We start from the raw sequence: 20,037 nt of genomic DNA on the forward strand, positions 1-20,037 counted from the left end.
TTCCTTTTGATGGCTGAGTAATATTCCATTGTATATATGTGCCAAATCTTCTTTATCCATTCATCTGTTGATGGACACTTCCATGTCCTGGCTATTGTAAATAGAGCTGCAATGAACATTTTGGTACATGACTCTTTTTGAATTATGGTTTTCTCAGGGTATATGCCCAGTAGTGGGATTGCTGGGTCGTATGGTAGTTCTATTTTTAGTTTTTTAAGGAACCTCCATACTGTTCTCATAGTGGCTGCATCAATTTACATTCCCACCAACAGTGCAAGAGGGTTCCCTTTTCTCCACACCCTCTCCAGCATTTATTGTTTCCAGATTTTTTGATGATGGCCATTCTGACTGGTGTGAGATGATATCTCATTGTAGTTTAGATTTGCATTTCTCTAATGATTAATGATGTTGAGCATTCTTTCAAGTGTTTGTTGGCAATCTGTATATCTTCTTTGGAGAAATGTCTATTTAGGTCTTCCGCCCATTTTTGGATTGGGTTGTTTGTTTTTTTGATATTGAGCTGTATGAGTTGCTTGTAAATTTTGGAGATTAATCCTTTGTCAGTTGCTTCATTTGCAAATATTTTCTCCCATTCTGAGGGTTGTCTTTTTGCCTTGTTTATGGTGTCTTTTGCTGTGTAAAAGCTTTTAAGTTTCATTGGTTCCATTTGTTTATTTTTGTTTTTATTTCCATTTCTCTAGGAGGTGGGTCAAAAAGGATCTTGCTGTGATTTATGTCATAGAGCGTTCTGCCTATGTTTTCCTCTAAGAGTTTGATGGTGTCTGACCTTACATTTAGGTCTTTAATCCATTTTGAGTTTATTTTTGTGTATGGTGTTAAGGAGTGTTCTAATTTCATTCTTTTCCATGTAGCTGTCCAGTTTTCACAGCACCACTTAATGAAGAGGCTGTCTTTTCTCCACTGTATATGCTTGCCTCCTTTATCAAAGATAAGGTGACCATATGTGCGTGGGCTTATCTCTGGGCTTTGTATCCTGTTCCATTTATCTATATTTCTGTTTTACTGCCAGTACCATACTGTCTTGATTACTGTAGCTTTGTAGTATAGTCTGAAGTCAGGGAGCCTGATTCCTCCAGCTCCGTTTTTCTTGATCAAGATCGCTTTGGCTATTCGGGGTCTTTTGTGTTTCCATACAAATTGTGAAATTTTTTGTTCTAGTTCTGTGAAAAATGCCAGTGGTAGTTTGATAGGGATTGGATTGAATCTTTAGATGGCTTTGGGTAGTAGAGTCACTGTCACAATATTGATTCTTCTGATCCAAGACCATGGTATATCTCTCCATCTGTTTGTATCATCTTTAATTTCTTTCATCAGTGTCTTATAATTTTCTGCATACGGGTCTTTTGTCTCCTTAGGTAGGTTTATTCCTAGATATTTTATTCTTTTTGTTGCAATGGTAAACGGGAGTGTTTTCTTAATTTCACTTTCAGATTTTTCATCATTAGTGTGTAAGAATGCAAGAGATTTCTGTACATTAATTTTGTATCCTGCTACTTTACCAAATTCATTGATTAGCTCTAGTAATTTTCTGGTAGCATCTTTAGGATTCTCTATGTATAGTATCATGTCATCTGCAAACAGTGACAACTTTACTTCTTCTTTTCCAATTTGGATTCCTTTTATTTCTTTTTCTTCTCTGATTGCTGTGGCTAAAACTCCCAAAACTATGTTGAATAAAGTGGTGAGAGTGGGCAACCTTTTCTTGTTCCTGATCTTAGTGGAAATGGTTTCAGTTTTTCACGATTGAGGATGATGTTTGCTGTGGGTTTGTCATATATGGCCTGCATTATGTTGAGGAAAGTTCCCTCTATGCCTTCTTTCTGGAGGGTTTTTTTTCATAAATGGGTGTTGAATTTTGACGAAAGCTTTCTCTGCATCTATTGAGATGATCATATGTTTTTTCTCCTTCAATTTGTGAATAAGGTGTATCACGTTGACTGATTTGCATATATTGAAGAATCCTTGCATTCCTGGGATAAACCCCACTTGTTCACAGTGTATGATCCTTTTAATGTGCTGTTGGATTCTGTTTGCTTGTATTTTGTTGAGGATTTTTGCATCTATGTTCTTCAGTGATATTGGCCTGTAGTTTTCTTTCTTTGTGACATCTTTGTCTGGTTTTGGTATCAGGGTGATGGTGGCCTCGTAGAAGGAGTTTGGGAGTGTTCCTCCCTCTGCTATATTTTGGAAGAGTTTGAGAAGGATAGGTGTTAGCTCTTCCCTATATGTTTGATAGAGTTCGCCTGTGAAGGCATCTGGTCCTGGGAGTTTGTTTGTTGGAAGATTTTTTTTTTAATAAATCTTTTTTTAAAAATTTTATTTATTTATTTATTTATGGCTGTGTTGGGTCTTCGTTTCTGTGTGCGGGCTTTCTCTAGTTGCGGCAAGCGGGGGCCACTCTTCATCGTGGTGCGCGGGCCTCTCACTATCGCGGACTCTCTTGTTGTGGAGCACAGGCTCCAGACACGCAGGCTCAGCATTTGTGGCTCACGGGCCCAGTCGCTCCACGGCATGTGGGATCTTCCCAGACCAGGGCTCAAATCCGTGTCCCCTGCTTTGGCAGGCAGATTCTCAACCACTGCGCCACCAGGGAAGCTCTGTTGGAAGATTTTTAATCACAGTTTCAATTTCAGCGCTTGTGATTGGTCTGTTCATATTTTCTATTTCTTCCTGGTTCAGTCTCCGAAGGTTGTGCATTTCTAAGAATTTGTCCATTTCTTTCAGGTTGTCCATTTTATTGGCATATAGTTGCTTATAGTAATCTCTCATGATCGTCTGTATTTCTGCAGTGTCAGTTGTTACTTCTCATTTTTCATTTCTAATTCTATTGAGTCTTCTCCCTTTTTTTCTTGATGAGTCTGGCTAATGGTTTATCAATTTTGTTTATCTTCTCAAATTACCAGCTTTTAGTTTTGTTGATCTTTGCTGTCATTTCCTTCATTTCTTTTTCATTTATTTCTGATCTGATCTTTATGATTTCTTTCCTTCTGCTAACTTTGGGGGTTTTTGTTCCTCTTTCTCTAATTGCTTTAGGTGTAAGGTTAGATTTTTTTATTTGAGATGTTTCTTATTTCTTAAGGTAGGGTTGTATTGCTATAAACTTCCCTGCTAGAACTGCTTTTGCTACATCCCATAGGTTTTGGGTCTTTGTGTTTTCATTGTCATTTTTTTCTAAGTATTTTTTGATTTCCTCTTTGATTTCTTCAGTGATCTGTTGGTTATGAAGTAGTGTGTTGTTTAGCCTCCATGTGTTTGTATTGCTTACAGATTTTTTCCTGAAATTGATATCTAGTTTCATAGCGTTGTGGTCAGAAAAGATACTTGATACGATTTCCATTTTCTTAAATTTACCAAGGCTTGATTTGTGACCCAAGATATGATCTATTCTGGACAATGTTCCATGAGCACTTGAGAAGAATGTGTATTCTGTTGGTTTTGGATGGAATGTCCTATAAGTATCAGTTAAGTCCATCTTGTTTAATGTATCATTTAAAGCTTGTGTTTCCTTATTTATTTTCATTTTGGATGATCAGTCCATTGGTGAAAGTGGGGTGTTAAAGTCCCCTACTATGATTGTGTTACTGTCGATTTCCCCTTTTATGGCTGTTAGTATTTGCCTTATGTATTAAGGTGCTCCTATGTTGGGTGCATAAATATTTACAATTATTATATCTTCTTCTTGGATTGATCCCTTGATCATTATGTAGTGTCCTTCTTTGTCTCTTGTAATAGTCTTTGTTTTAATGTCTATTTTGTCTGATATGAGAATTGCTACTCCAGCTGTCTTTTGATTTCCATTTGCATGGAATATCTTTTTCCATCCTCTCACTTTCAGTCTGTATGTGTCCCTAGGTCTGAAGTGGGTCTCTTGTAGACAGCATATATACGGGTCTTGTTTTTGTATCTATTCAGCCAGTCTACGTCTTTTTGTTGGAGCATTTAATCCATTTACATTTAAGGTAGTTATCAATATGTATGTTCCTATTACCATTTTCTTAATTGTTTTGGGTTTATTATTGTAGGTCTTTTCCTTCTCTTGTGTTTCCTGCCTAGAGAAATTCCTTTAGCATTTGTTGTAAGGCTGGTTTGGTGGTGCTGAATTTTCTTAGCTTTTGCTTGTCTGTAAAGCTTTTAATTTCTCCATCACATCTGAATGAGATCCTTGCTGGGTAGAGCAATCTTGGTTGTAGGTTTTTCTCCTTCATCACTTTAAATATGTCCTTCCACTCCCTTCTGGCTTGCAGAGTTTCTGCTGAAAGATCAGCTGTTAACCTTAAGGGGATTCCTTTACGTTTCATTTGTTGTTTTTCCCTTGCTGCTTTTAATATTTTTTCTTTGTATTTACTTTTTATAGTTTGATTAATATATGTCTTAGCCTGTTTCTCCTTGGATTTATCCTGTATGAGACTCTCTGTGCTTCCTGGACTTGATTAACTATTTCCTTTCCCATATTAGGGAAGCTTTCAACTATAATCTCTTTAAATATTTTCTCAGTCCCTTTCTTTTTCTCTTCTTCTTCTGGGACCCCTATAATTCGAATGTTGGTGTGTTTAATGTTGTCCCAGAGGTCTCTGAGACTGTCCTCAGTTCTTTTCATTTTTTCTTTATTCTGCTCTGCAGTATTTATTTCCACTATTTTATCTTCAAGGTCACCTATCCGTTCTTCTGCCTCAGTTTTTCTGCTATTGATCCCTTCTAGAGAATTTTTAACTGCATTTATTGTGTTGTTCATCATTGTTTGTTTGCTCTTTAGTTCTTCTAGGTCCTTGTTAAACGTTTCTTGTAGTTTCTCCATTCTATTTCCAAGATTTTGGATCATCTTTACTATCATTATTCTGAATCCCTTTTCAGGTAAACTGCCTATTTCCTCTTCATTTGTTAGGTCTGGTGGGTTTTTGCCTTGCTCCTTCATCTGCTATGTGTTTCTCTGTCTTCTCATTTTGCTTATCTTACTGTGTTTGTGGTGTCTTTTTCGCAGGCTGCAGGTTCGTAGTTTCCGTTGCTTTTGGTGTCTGTCCCCAGTGGCTAAGATTGGTTCAGTGGGTTGTGTAGGCTTCCTGGTGGAGGGGACTAGTGCCTGTGTTCTGGTGGATGAGGCTGGATCTTTTTTTCTGGTTGGCAGGTCCACGTCTGGTTGTGTGTTTTGGGGTGTCTGTGGCCTTATTATGATTTTGGTCAGCCTCTGTGCTAATGGATGGGGTTGTGTTCCTGAATTGCTAGTTGTTTGGCATAGGGTGTCCAGCACTGTAGCTTGCTGGTCGTTGAGTGAAGCTGTGTCTTGGTGTTGAGATGGAGATCTCTGGGAGATTTTTGCCGTTTCATATTATGTGGAGCTGGGAGGTCTCTTGTGGACCAGTGTCCTGAACTTGGCTTTCTCACCTCAGTGGCACAGCCCTGATGCCTGGCTGGAGCACCTGGAGCCTGTCCTCCACACAGCTCAGAATAAAAGGGAGGAAAAAAAGAAAGAAAGAAGAAGATAAAATAAAATAAGGTAAAGTAAATTAAAATAAAGTTATTAAAATAAAAAATAAAAAATAATTAAGGAAAAAAAATTTTTAAGTAATAGAAGCAAACAAACAAACAAAAACAGACAGACAGAACCCTAGGAAAATGGTAAAAGCAAAGCTATACAGACAAAATCACACACAGAAGCATACATATACATACTCACAAAAAGATAAAAAGGGAAAGAAATATATATATCATTGCTCCCAAAGTCCACCTCCTCAATTTGGGATGATTCATTGTCTATTCAGGTATTCCACAGATGCAGGGTACATCAAGTTGACTGTGGAGATTTAGTCCACTGCTCCTGAGGCTGCTGGGAGAAATCTCCCTTTCTCTTCTTTGTTCGTACAGCTCCTGGGGTTCAGCTTTGGATTTGGACCCGCCTCTGCATGTAAGTTGCCTGAGGGCCTCTTTTCTTCGCTCAGACAGGAGTGGGTTAGAGGAGCAGCTGATTTGGGGGCTCTGGCTCTCTCAGGCCGGGGGGAGGCAGGGGTACGGATGTGGGATGAGCCTGCAGCGGCAGAGGCTGGCGTGATGTTGCAGCAGCCTGAGGCGTGCCGTGTGTTCTCCTGGGGAAGCTGTCCCTGGATCACGGGACCCTGGCAGTGGCAGGCTGCACAGGCTTCCAGAGGGGAGATGTGGATAGTGACCTGTGCTTGCTCACAGGCTTCTTGGTGGCGGCAGCAGCAGCCTTAGCGTCTCATGCCCGTCTCTGGGGTCCGCGCTGATAGCCGCAGCTCGCGCCCGTCTCTGGGGTCCATGCTGATAGCTGCGGCTCACGCCCATCTCTGGAGCTACTTTAAGCAGTGCTCTTGATCCCCTCTCGTAGCACACCAGGAAGCAAAGAGGCAAGAAAAAGTCTCTTGCCTCTGCGGCAGCTCCAGACTTTTTCTCGGACTCCCTCCCGGCTAGCTGTGGTGCGCTAACCCCTTCAGGCTGGGTTCACGCCACCAACCCCAGTCCTCTCCCTGGGATCCAACCGAAGCCCGAGCCTCAGCTCCCAGCCCCCGCCCGCCCCGGCGGGTGAGCAGACAAGCCTCTCGGGCTGGTGAGTCCTGGTCGGCACTGATCCTCTGTGCGGGAATCTCTCTGCTTTGCCCTCCGCACCCCTGTTGCTGTACTCTCCTCCGTGGCTCTGAAGCTTCCCCCCTCCGCCACCAGCCGTCTCCACCCGCGAAGGGGCTTCCTAGTGTGTGGAAACCTTTCCTCCTTCACAGCTCCCTCCCACTGGTGCAGGTCCCGTCCCTATTCTTTTGTCTCTGTTTTTTCTTTTTTTCTTTTTTGCCCTACCCAAATACGTGGGGGAGTTTCTTGCCTTTTGGGAGGTCTGAGGTCTTCTGCCGTCGTTCAGTAGGTGTTCTGTAGGAGTTGTTCCACATGTAGATGTATTTCTGATGTATTTGTGGGGAGGAAGGTGATCTCCACGTCTTACTTTTCCATCATCTTGAAGCTCCTCCTCCTCTGCAGTGGTTTTAATATTCTGTTATCTAGCTTGTCCTTTGGCTCTTTGTCTACATTGTTATTGGCTTTCTAAAGTTTTTAGATGTTAGCAGGGCCTGTGGTTTTCTTTGGTTATCTCCTAACTATTTACAGTGATGAATCACCTGTAATAACAAATAATTGAAAAATGGCTTCTGTTGGGTTTTGGAGGATTATAATACATAATAATATTAAAGTCAGTTTGCATTCCCTGAACACCCACCACTGAACATTAGAGAAAAATGGCCCCAAAGCTGTGTGGGGGAGATAAGAGGAAATCGGTTATAAATATTTTACACACAAACAAATGATTCACTTGTAGTGACTGATAGTTGTTATTCTCATTCATAGCCTCTGACATAAACACACATTTTAGAGAGACTTACTGATGAATAAAAATATAAAGAATGCAAAGCTTTGGCAGAATTTCATGTTCATTAGTAACAGTTTTGCTCTTGGGTCTACAGCATATGGGGTAATGCAACCTGGACTCTTCCTGCTCACCATGACTATATTCCTGGGCTTAGATGGCCTTGAAATGAAGCTGGAATTGGCCAAAGGTAGTTTTTGCTACCAACCTGACCCCCAACCAAGCTTCTTCTTTTGGTGTTTCTCCTTACTCCTTTTGAAACATGTATCTTCTGGTTCTTATCTTTTTAGAACATGAAAGATGAGACTATCTTCAGTCTGCTTCAGACAGGGCCCTAGTATTTGCTCCTGAAAATGGGAAATTGGGTAGAAAATCAATCTCTGTCAATGTTTATGTGTATTTTTTGAAGTGTATTGTTAGACTGGTCATTGATCACATTAGCCTAATCTAACTCCCTTGTTCTATAAATGTCCTTTTCTAAAAGCCTAAAAATCACTTTCCAATAAATCTGTTTTCATTATTGAGCCATTGAGTTACAGTATGACTTTGGATTTTGACTGAATACTAACTCAAAAACTTGTGTAATAACCACTAAATCTGAGATTCAGAGAGGGAAAGTGATTTTTTTAAGCTATTTAGGTGTTTCATGAAACAAATGTGTGTGAGGATTGTGATTCTTCTTGTAAAAATATTTCCAGGTTAAACAAAAAGATTCCATAAATTGATCTTACAAAGAAAAGAAGAAGTCTGACCTTTGTATTTAAGTCTCTACAACTTGGCTCAACCCTATATGGCCAAGTTTATCTCTTCATTATAGGTCCCATATAGGTCATATTAGTTATTTTTTGGTTGTTTGATATGTTTTTGAGATGTCATTTCATTTACATTTGAAATTTTTGGCTATGTCTTTACTTTAAAAAAAAATCCCCAGCTCCTCAGCATTTGGTATGGGGCTATGCATACTATACACTCAAAAAATTAAATTAAAAAATCCAATATCTCCCACTTGGGTATAGTAGAAATTTATGCAACTAATACTGGCACTATTTATACCAAGACGTTATTAAAACTGATGTTTTCTTTTCTCCCTCATCTGTCCCAGTTGAAGCCTTACCTGATATGCTAAGAATGCATTAGAAAAAGTCCTTCTGTGGATGAAACCCATAGCCAGTTTCAAAACAGAAGAACTTGCCTTAAGTTACACTGACTTCAATCTCATTTCCCACAGCCAGATGTCACATTGTAGTAGCAGTCATGTTTGGCTTCCTTACATCAAATGTTTTTCAAGCATTGACATTACGGGGTCAGCTGAAAGAGGCTAATGGGATGATCCATTATGTTTGATGGTGTTTATTTATTTATTTATTTTAAAATTTTATTTATTTATTTATTTTTGGCTGTGTTGGGTTTTCGTTTCTGTGCAAGGGCTTTCTCTAGTTGCGGCGAGCGGGGGCCCCTCTTCATCGCAGTGCGCGGGCCTCTCACTATTGCGGCCTCTCTTGTTGCCGACCACAGGCTCCAGACGCTCAGGCTCAGTAACTGTGGCTCATGGGCCCAGCTGCTCTGCGGCGTGTGGGATCTTTCCAGACCAGGGCTCGAACCCGTGTCCCCTGCATTGGCAGGCAGATTCTCAACCACTGCACCACCAGGGAAGCCCAATAATAACGTTTGACCTTTGAAAATTATATGAAATTTCAATTTTTTTTTTAATTTTTTAAAAAGATTATTTATTTATTTATTTATTTTTAATTTATTTATGGCTGTGTTGGGTCTTCCTTTCTGTGCGAGGGCTTTCTCTAGTTGCAGCAAGCGGGGGCCACTCTTCATCGCGGTGCGCGGGCCTCTCACTATCGCGGCCTCTCTTGTTGCGGGGCACAGGCTCCAGACGCGCAGGCTCAGTAGTTGTGGCTCACGGGCCCAGTTGCTCCGCGGCATGTGGGATCCTCCCAGACCAGGGCTTGAACCCGTGTCCCCTGCATTGGCAGACAGATTCTCAACCACTGCGCCACCAGGGAAGCCCCGATGGTGTTTATTATACACATCAAGAAACAACCACAGTGACCAGTAGGCTATGTTTAAGAATGAATACTGTATCTTACTTACATAATGGTTAGTAATTTATTATTATTATTATTATTATTATTATTATTATTATTATTATTATTATATATAGGTGAAAGAAAAAACATATGAGTTGTAGCTATTTCTGATTTTGGTCTGAGGAATGCGTGGGATGTAATAACTCCATATAAGATTTAACATGGGCATTTTCTCTGCTTAGTTTGTTTGAGCTATAATCTGGCCTTTACCATGTAGGCTTGAAAAGGTATTTCCATTTACCTTTTATTTCTTCTATTAAATGTTCTCATGACTTTTAACTTGTGGTAATCTAGTATTTAGGAGATTTCTATAGGTGCCCAAGTATTGATGTGTTTTTTAATGATAATTTCAAGTGGTTGCTAACCTTCCACGAACCTTCTGATCCTTCTTCCTTCCGTTTCTTTTTGGGAATTAAAATCACGGTGCTAACGTTTTCTATTCTTCCTTTTAAACGTTAAGAATAAGATGATTTTTCCAAGTGGCTCAGATAAATGTTCACAGTACCTAGCGACTCCCTAGGATAATCAATTAGGTCAGCTTATTCCAAAGAAAGTACCCTGAATCACTAGTTCTGAGGCATGTTGGTTAACAGGTATTATATGAAAGAAGAGGAAGTATCTGTGATTAAGTAAATTTGGGAAACATATTTTAATGTATGCTTTTTTTCAGTCTTTAATATGCTAATGTTCTTTGTGAATTTCCAGGAAAGAATATATTAGGCATTATTTGGAACTTCTTTCATATGGTACATCTCATACACCTAGTGACTAGTGTTCCGCAAAGCACATTTTAGGAAATGCTACGTTAAATCAAATTGTGTACTGTGTATGTGGAGATATGAGTTCTGTTGCCTCCTCTGCCACAGAGTAGTTCTGTGATCTTGGAGAAGTTGCCTTCATGCTTCTTGTGTTTCCTGATTTGTAAAAAATTATGAAATTGAACGAGATTAGAGTTAGGGGTGGGAATTATTTATCAGAATCAACTCTGAGGCTTTCCCAACCTCCTAACCGAGGTCTAACATGCTCCTCTGACCTCTTTGAAGTTCAAAGGTAGTGCTACCTTGGGAGCGTGGAATGTTACTTATCTGTGCTGAGATGGAGAGCAGAGGTTGAGAACCACAGGACTGGATCCTGTTTGAGCTCACTTCCACCTCACACATACCAGTTATATTACTGAAATTCAGGCGCCCCAAAATTGTGTATGGCTCTCTGAAAGGACAATGTTTTTTGCTGGTGTTATATTCCTTGATAACTGAGTTCATCAGAGATTTTCTGCTACTTAGAAGCAGTTATAAACATCCACAACTTGTCTATTTTAGAGATACTGTTGTCTTAGGTGGTGTTTCCTAGAAGCTAAGCCTGAGATTAGGATTCTTGTGCAAATTGTTTATTGAGAGAGTGAGCTCAAGAAAAATGTGTAAGGGAGTAAGGGAAGCAGGATAGGAAACAGAAGAAGCTAAGTAGGAGTGTGGCTTCAGAAGTATAGCCTGATCCCACTGAGGCCTTTGGAACATGAATTACATCGCAGAGTTTGTCCTGCCCAGAGGCAAAGGAGAATGGACTTTACCCCTGCACCTGTCAGTCACTGGCAGTGAGTTGCCTCTGGGATGAGAGGCGTAACCTCCCTGGCATATGCAGATGGTTCCTGAGAAGGGTGCAGCTGTAAGCTGTTAGCAGCCAGCCCTTTTAGAAGCTGGCCCCATAAGGGGGATCTGGTCAGAGCGCTAACAGCATCCGCTATAACTTAATTGTGGAGAATTAAAATTCCCTTTGGTTTCACCTCTGCCTGTAGACACTTAACAGATACGTTCCAAAGAAAAGGCAGTTGTTAAATATAATTCAAGTCAGGTATATATTGAGTGCCTACTATTAGTCAAACTGCATAATGCTAGGTAATTTGGAGAATATTAAGAAAAATTGATCATTATTCTTGCTCTTGAAAAGCTTACATTTTTGTTGTGATGAATACAGTGTACATAATATTGTAAAATATCAAAAGTAAGGATGCGATTATGTGTTACATGAATGGTATCAGCTGGTTTCAGAGGACGCATTCTTAGGTGATCAGAGTAGAGTGACTTTGAGTAAGGATCCAAAGTGCCAAGGCACTCCTTTGTAGGGACAGTGGGTCATTATAGTGGGCAGGTGTAGGGACAAGCGTCATGGAGGAAAGTGGGATTTGAGCTAAGTCCGCAAGGACTAATGAAAAAGAATGTGGCAGTTATATGGGGGAAGAGATGTTTACAGAGTGAAAAACCTGTGCAAACTCTCTGGGGCATTATACACTATATGTGTTATGAGGGAGCATCGAAGAGCATGGCTTAGCTGGACCAGAGGATTTCTGTTGCAAGGTAGTGGAAGGAACACAGTAAGATAGGTGGCACTGGATTATGAAAGAAGTAGAGAACCAGGCAGAGTAATCTGAATTCATCTCTTAGGCAAAGGTGAGCTACTGAAAGTCCTTGAGCATGAGACTGGTCTAATTAAATGGCGTTTTAGGAAGGGTCATCTGGGCAACATGAAGAAAGTATCAGAGTATTATCAGAAAGTATCAGAGTATTAATCTATGCTCAATTTTTTAAACGGATAAATCGTCTTTAATATCTTAGGAACTAGTGTATTTAAATTATTCATGTTAGTGACTTGTATTTGGAATGCAGTTAGCTAACTCAGATCTTCCACTTGATTAGGTTCAGGTTTTCAGAAACAGCTGTGTAGGTCATCAGGCAGCCCTGACTTTTCTTTTAAAAGGTGTCATTAAGTGATGAGGGAGAAAAGACTTATTCAAAGCTTTCAGTTTGCTTTCCAAACCAAAGCCCAGAGATAATTATTCATAATAATTCCTAAGTGTGAAATGTGACATTGTTTCATGAGTCACCATCTAGGTTTAACCACACATGCACAAAAAAAGCACAACATAATTCTACACAGGCTATTTGGGAAAGCATTCAGAGAAATAGTCTGCGTTTTTATGTTGACTTCCTGTGTATAAATATGGAATCCTAACAATCCAAGGACACTGCAGTAGGAGTACATTCAGTAAACAGCATGTGTCGAGCGCCCACTGTATGCAGAAAACCTGAAATGGGGACTGGTTACAAAAGAAAGAAAATATTTTTGCCTTTGAGGATGCTGCAGTGTAAAGTGGGCAATAGAATGTTTGAAAAATGTATGAGAACGTTTGTAAAGCAGTATCTAAAGGGGATAAATAAGATACAAACTGAGAGTCAGTGCCAAAGAGCTAGAAGTCACAAAATAGGGTTGAGTCATGGGAGAGTCACAGCATTATAATTTTCTGACCTGAGCCATTTTTCCCTCACATGGTGTGGGTTAACAAGAGAAGGGGACACTGTTTTCCTTCCTGGCCAGCACTTTCAGTTGCATCAGATTTGAAAATGTCCGTTCTATTAATGTGGTTCCTTAGTGGCAAACCATCACATCTTTCTAGAAGAGCCAAAACCTTTTGTGAATGAGGAACAGTAGCCCCCTTTATCCATGGGGAATATGTTCGAAGACCCCCAGTGGATGCCTAAAATCTTGGATAGTACAAAACCCCAAATATACTATGTTTTTTTCCTATACATACCTACGATAAAGTTTAATTTAGAAATTAGGTACAGTAAGAGATTAACAACAGTAACTAATGGTAAAATTGAACAATTATAACACTATACTGTAATAAAAATTATGTGAATGTGGTCTCTCAGTCAACTTCTTTAACTCTGCCGGAAGCAAGACGGTTGCTTCTTCATTGTCACACTCAGCCTCTCCAGTAATTTTTATATTTTTCAATCACAACCTATTCCTGAATCTGTGTAACCATCCCTTACTTACAGCAAATGGCTTGGTGTCACTCATTTCAGGGGATTCCTTGCTGAAGTCTTCGTACAGGCTCCATGCACAACATGTTGATGTCAATGGGAACATGTTTTCTGTTCACATCTTACACCCACAAATTTAATGTCCTTTCCATCTTAACTAAGCACTTATCATGTACGGTGGCCGTACCTTTTTCAGTTTGAAGTGTGACAGCAAAAGTAGCATGAATTTCTTTTTCCTTCTTCACAATTTCACAGATAGAAGATTCATTCTCAACATAGATCTTAGCAACCTCAACATACGATTTTTTTCTTTCCTAATTAAGTTGAGAATTTTCACCTTTTCATGAAAAGGAAACGCTTTATGGCTTCTCTTTGGCATATCCAAATTGCCAGCATCACTACTCTTGCACTTTGGGGCCATTACTAATAGCATAAGGGTTACTTGAGCACAAGTACTGCAATACTAGGACAGCCCATCTGATAACCTAGACAGCTACTAAGGGACTAATGGGCATGTTATGCTGGACAAAGGAATGATTCATGTCCAGGGTGGGATGGAGCTGGGTGGTGCGAGATTTCATCACGCTATTCAGAACAGTGCACAATTTAAAACTTATGAATTGTTTATTTATGGAACTTTCCATATAATATTTTTGGTCACAGGTTACTGTGGGTAATTGAAACCACAGAAAACAAAACCCCTGATAAGGGGGGACTACTGTATGTTATACAAGAGGCTTTTATAAGTGACTCTAGCATCACAGAGTGAGACTCTGTTCCTCATGCCAGCATGTCTCTTCACTCCGGGCTAAGGGACTGACCTCTGTCCTAGACTCTAAGCAAATCCCCATCTTCTGAACTCACAAATGGAGGTTCTTAGACTGAGGTCCATATGCGTGTCCAGAAAACAAGACAGGATGTGTGATGCCAGGGTGATGGATGGGGTGGCAGAGCTTGGGGCTACTGAGTCAGACTAAACTTAGCCGAAGCTGGCAACTACTTACTCAAATGGATTAGGGAGCAAGAATATGTAATCCAAGGGGAAGGGATGGGGTGAGGGAATGGTAATCTGGAACAGAGTGGGCTAGAAACCAAGGCTGATGTATGATGAGAAAATCGTGATTCAAAATGGGGGAAGTTAAAAGGTCAGTATAGCAGAGGTTAAGCCAAAGTTAGGGGCGATTGCCCAGATTTCTCTTAGCAAAGTGTCTCACATGTTTAAAGAGCCTGTATATTTGAGCACAGGGTTAACAGTACAAGTTTTAGAATCAGATAGCCTGAACACCATTCTCAATTATGCCAACCACCATCTGTGGTACCCTGAGTAAATTTCTTAACTGTCATAAGGCTCAGTTTTGAAAATGAGGACAACTGTAGTATTTGACCACAGAGATTTGTGGTATGAGTTAAATGGAATAACATTTATTAAATATCTGACACAGTGCCTGGCACAGAGTCAACATTCAATATAAAGTAGCTGGAATTACTATTGTTGCTGCTTCCCTTCCTCCACCACAGGGTCATTAACACAATTTGGAGCAGCAAAACAACAGTATATGGTAGTCCACAAAGATTGAACCAAATGATTTGGGATGTCTTTTTCTTTTGGGAACATTCTCTAGACTAGAGATAGTAAAATATTTGAGATGGAAAATTTCAGTTACCTGCTATTCAAATATTTATTATCTCAGAGCCCAAACCATTCTAAGTGCTGAAACTCAGCTGTGTATTTGATATGTCAACAAGACAACTTTCACATTCACAACAAGAAATCAGGACAAATTCTGCAGAAGCTCACATGGAAAATGGGTGACAGAAATTAGTCTCTAACCTAAAGGGAATGGCTTAATAAGAAATTATTTTCCACACGACCTTGAAAGGTCATGAATGATTAAAATGCCTTTATAGGGCTACATTTTTTGTTGTGAATTCTTGCGTGTTTAGAGAGTATGCACACTTAATTTTGGAATAATTTCTTATACTTCTTTAACTACTCTACTCCTGCTATGCTTAATACCAGTGTCTTATATAGAATGGTAGTGGGTGCTCATATACAGATTGGTTCAGCTCATAGAAATTGGTAGCTTTTTTTGGCCTTTGTAAAACTTATCTTCAAAAGCAAAATTAATGTGTGCATTTTGTAATTTATTAAGAATAAAAGATTTTAATAGCTTTGATTCACAGATAAAATTTACAGAGGAAATGCTTTCTGCAATACTATATAAAAACGTTATAATCTGTGGTTTAATTTTTTCTAATCAGAAAGTGAGATTTCAATATAAATCTGCTTTTAACTATTCCAGGGGCTTCAAAACAATTCTGTCAGGTTTTCACCTTTGCCCTTAAACTTTGCTTTCTCTATTTGAGTGAAGTGGGCTGTCTTATACTGTTTATAAGACAGGCCGAGAAAATTCCCATAATGCTATATTACTTATTAGAACTTCTACGTGTGACAATCCTCTGTTGTTCACTTTAGCACTCCTCAAAACTTAAAAAAAAAATACTGGTTATCTTACAGGCAACTGAGAAAAAACTTATTTGGCCTCTGGAGGCTAGAACTCCTATGCCCGGCCTGACTCCTAAATACTTGACAAGTCAGTTCTTTATTGAATGTTTGAAAAGGTCATGGGCCTCCCTAGTGGTAAGAGAAAGTCAGACAGGTTGGGGCATATAGGTTTAGGACTTAAGATATTAGACCTGCAGGTGGCAGGGTGTTGAGGAATGACATAATACTTTCTGTGTGTAAATTTCTTTGTCCTTTCTTGAGGCTCCAAGGGCTGGAGGGTGAAGAATTATAAAGATGTACCAGATCACAGCAGGTTAGTAATTCTCAAACATTTTTTTGGTTCACAGATGCAACAAATCATCTCCCGTAGTGTACATACTATCCCAAATCTGGCCCTCCACAAAGAAAACTCTCACCCCAGAATTAATGGAAAGACTGGAACCACTTCTATGAGATTCCAATATAGTGAGACCTGTTTCTTTATTAAATGTTGCTATTACATTTTCGTGATGGAAAGTGGTGTTGTGTGGCCTTATTATAAATATTTAAATTAGGGGCCAGTGTGGATTTTCTATGGAGGACCCTTGTAGTCTATCAACAGTCCTCAGGCCACAATTTTAGAGCTGAGAACAAGTGGCTATTGGATGGCTTGCAGAACACTATTGCCTGGGTAGTAGCTTTAAGTCCTCCCACTCTTCGGGTTAATCAGGGCTGCCATATGGAATGTCATTGCTTTCTTCACCCTGAATTTATGTTCTTGTCCCTATAGTACCTGCTGCTGGTAGCAATCATACAGCTACACATACAGGCATACCTTGTTTTATTGTGCTTTGCTTTATTGCACTTCACAGGTAATGCATTTTCTACAGATTGAAGGTTTGTGGCAACCCTGGGTCAAGCAAGCTTATTTGTGCCATTTTTCCAACAGCATTATTTTTAAATTAAGGTATATGCATTGTTTTCTTAGACATAATGGTATTTACAATTAACAGATTATAGTATAGGGTAAACATAACTTTATATGCCCTGGGAAACCAAACAATTTGTGTGACATGCTTTTTTGCAATATTCACTTTATTCGGTGGTCTAGAACTGAACACACAGTATTTCCAAGGTATGCCTGTAATCAAATATTCATTCTTTTAGCTAATTTTTAGAATCCTGTAGTTTTAGAGGAAACTCAGGGGCATTGTATTTAGAGTTCTCTCACCTTTATATTGCAGGAGGCAATATTCTAAAAGTTTTTTGTTCACCCAGTACACATAGTCTTTCATCACTCAGATCCTAAGGTTGAAGGATGAATTTGGACTTTAATAAAGTTATTAATAATGATAATAAAGGCATGTGTTGGTACCATGATGAAAATATAAATCAAAATGCTCCTAGATTTAATTGCTAAATAATGCAGTGCCCAAGATTTGGGATTCCTTTGTTCCTTGAGGGTAGAGACTATATTTACTTGGTATCCCTAATGTCTAGCAATGAGTTTTGTACATGGTAGATGCTCAGAAGAAATTTTTAAATGATTGTAATTCATATTAATTAAGCATTTGGGAAGTTACCTACAGCACAGGCTTTACAGAATTTTTGGCAGAGGGACTTGACCTCAACTGCAGAGCTCCTATTGGCATGAACTTCACCATTTTCCTAATTTAGACCAATTGCTAATTTTTTTTGGTGAGCCATAAACCAAGGCAAAGTTAAACACAAACAAGTAAACTTGTGAACAAATTTGTTTCAAAACAAAACCCAACTTCTGTATTTCATTAAAACTAGTAATTAAAAGAGAATAAAACTCAAATTCATTTGCCTAAAGCTTTTAGGAGCTCTTACCTCTTCCAAAGAATTCATAGATCAAGAGAAATGTAAACTTAAAAAAAAATTTAAACCACCATGCACTCCACCTTCACTCATCTGTTTGGTTTAGGTTAAGTGTGAAGCATGTGTCTGGTCTAAAATAAAGGACTATTGCATTTTATAGAGAACAGTTTAAAAGAAAATGCACAAATCAGAATAATATGAATGAAGTGGTATTACATATAGAGATGAGCAAAAGCCAAGTGTTTCCCCAAAGGATCTGAAAATATTGTCAAGAGCCAATGACCTTTCATTTAGCCTTTGAATTGGAAGAGTCATTCTTTAGCTAGACAGCTGGCTAGAAATAAATAAAAATGGGATTGTAAGGAAGACCAGAGATTAATCTCTTTCCCACATTGCTGAGACTCTGAAACAGTAATATGGTACTAAATTTATACAGATAATGGCTTGATTGACCTATCCTATTCAGCTCTTCTCCCATTGAGGTTTTGTTCAAATGGCTTTTAAATTTATTTCTAATGAGGCTACTAGGGTGTGTGCTCTATTGCTAATATGTTTTTCCCTCCATATTGAATGCTGTGTCAGCCTTAAAGAGTTCACTGTTTCTAGCTGTTCTACTGAGATATCTATGGGTGCCTTTACTTGTGGGCATTTATTTACCTATGAATCTTCTGGATGTGTGAAGGCCAAGAGTAAAGGGAGAGGATAAAGTAAAGGCTTCTAGTTTGCTGAAAGAGACATGAAACAACCTGAAAGTGACACAAAGACACCTCTAATCAAGTGCTAAATTATGTGCTGAAGCAAGGTCAGAGTGGGCCAGCAAGGTATAGTGAAAAGAGCACAGGCTTTGGAATCACACAGACCTGGGTTCAAACTCCAGCCCTATCTGTTAATGTCTCTAAGCCTCAGTCTCCTCAGCTGTAAGAAGTGCTTATACAATGAAATTTTCCTGACAGTATTGATGTATAGGAAAGGAAAGGAAAGGATGTATTGATGCAAAGGAAAAACATGTTAAAGTGCCTAATGCAGTTCCTGAATCCCAATTAATGATGGGTGCTGTGATTATCACAGACTGGTATTAGGGAGTTGGCCATGGAGCTGTAATTTGGGGAAACAATAAGTTATTGGATCTGGATAGGACGGGGATTTATTCTAACTGGTGTAAGGTAACCGCCTTCTCTATAATGAACATAATGGGCCTCAGAAAATCACAGCCTATCACCTGCCTGCTCTGAACAACATATGTAATATAGTTTAATGACTGTAACTTCAGACATCAGCCTAAAACTACTTGGAGGCAATATTGCTTTGCGTTGCAGTTTCAGTGAAGTCGACAGGCAGAATAGAGTTCAATTTTACAGTCTGACCTCTTGGTCATTACTTAAAGCCACAGAGCCATTTCTAATCTTTGCATTTTCCTCTTTGCAAGTAGTTTGTAAGACAGACAGCATGTCATGTGCTAACTAAATTTCAGATTTTAAAAAGACATTTAGCTCTATAACTCCAGATGATAAAAACCCATTTAATGGAGAATGTTCTTTTGCTGTCTGCTTGATCAATAAATTAAATAGATTAATTAAGTCAAGCTGTCAAAACCAAGGACTGTCACTAACTATAGCCAATGGAGCTGACTCATTTATCAGAGATGGAGGCTGGAGACAGGCAGTCCTTGCCCTGTAATTCTGTAATGAATATAAAGAAATAGCTCATGGTGAAAAAACTCTTTCTACCCCCTGGCTGTATCTCAGGGTAAAGTAGATATGGTGGGGAAAATGCCACCATTGTTATTTTCACTTGCACAGTTGATTTGTTTTTTCTATTTTTTCCCTCTGTTTCTTTGTATCTACCTTTGTCCTTGCATGCCATATGATGTTCCTTCTGAATTTCAAACATAATTAATCAACAGCTATTCCCCTTGCTCATCTGAATTGGAACTCTATGTGATATATGACACACCAAAGATGTATAAAACATCACCCTTGCCTCATGGAGCATCTAGAAAAACGATATATGACTGGAAAATAAAAACTATCTCAGGAGAGGCCAGGTTGGCCAAGTGGGAGGAAATTAGTTAAATTGGAATCCAGGATAAGAATGATGTGAGACTACTGCCAACTGCAGTCAAGAACTTAAGACCCCCAGATGGTCTTCCTAGATCTTGACTCTAGCTGTCTCATTTCCTCCTTTTCTTTCCCTCTCTTTGGACTTTGGCCTTGGTACATATCATCTCATACTGACAAACCTTGACCTAGACTTCTGCCTAGTATTTTCCACCTTTATTGCCAGGGCCTTACTCTTAACTGTATTACGTGGATTCTTCAAACACCTAGAAGGTTTAGAAAGAAATGCTAAAATCCCCTCCCTTGACAAAATGCTATTACAGGTCAGATCAGTGGTTTGTCTTGTTAGTATTTT

The 20,037-nt window shown here is 39.2% G+C and overlaps 1 protein-coding gene across 3 annotated transcripts in view; it reads left to right on the forward strand.

The window, feature by feature from the left end:
* IL1RAPL2 (interleukin 1 receptor accessory protein like 2) overlaps window positions 1–20,037 on the forward strand; it is a 1,121,335-nt gene that overhangs the window by 261,893 nt on the left and 839,405 nt on the right. The window contains exon 1 of one of the 3 annotated variants that reach the window (XM_082377190.1): window positions 9,083–16,117. The exons of the other annotated variants lie outside the window; for them this stretch is intronic. Coding sequence (XP_082233316.1) covers window positions 16,099–16,117 — 19 coding nt within the window. The 5' untranslated portion in view covers window positions 9,083–16,098. Of the gene's footprint in view, window positions 1–9,082; window positions 16,118–20,037 lie in introns of those variants that run through there. 3 annotated transcript variants of the gene reach the window in all.

Source organism: Balaenoptera borealis, assembly GCF_965194805.1.
Source record: "Balaenoptera borealis genome assembly, chromosome: X".
NCBI lineage: Eukaryota > Metazoa > Chordata > Mammalia > Artiodactyla > Balaenopteridae > Balaenoptera > Balaenoptera borealis.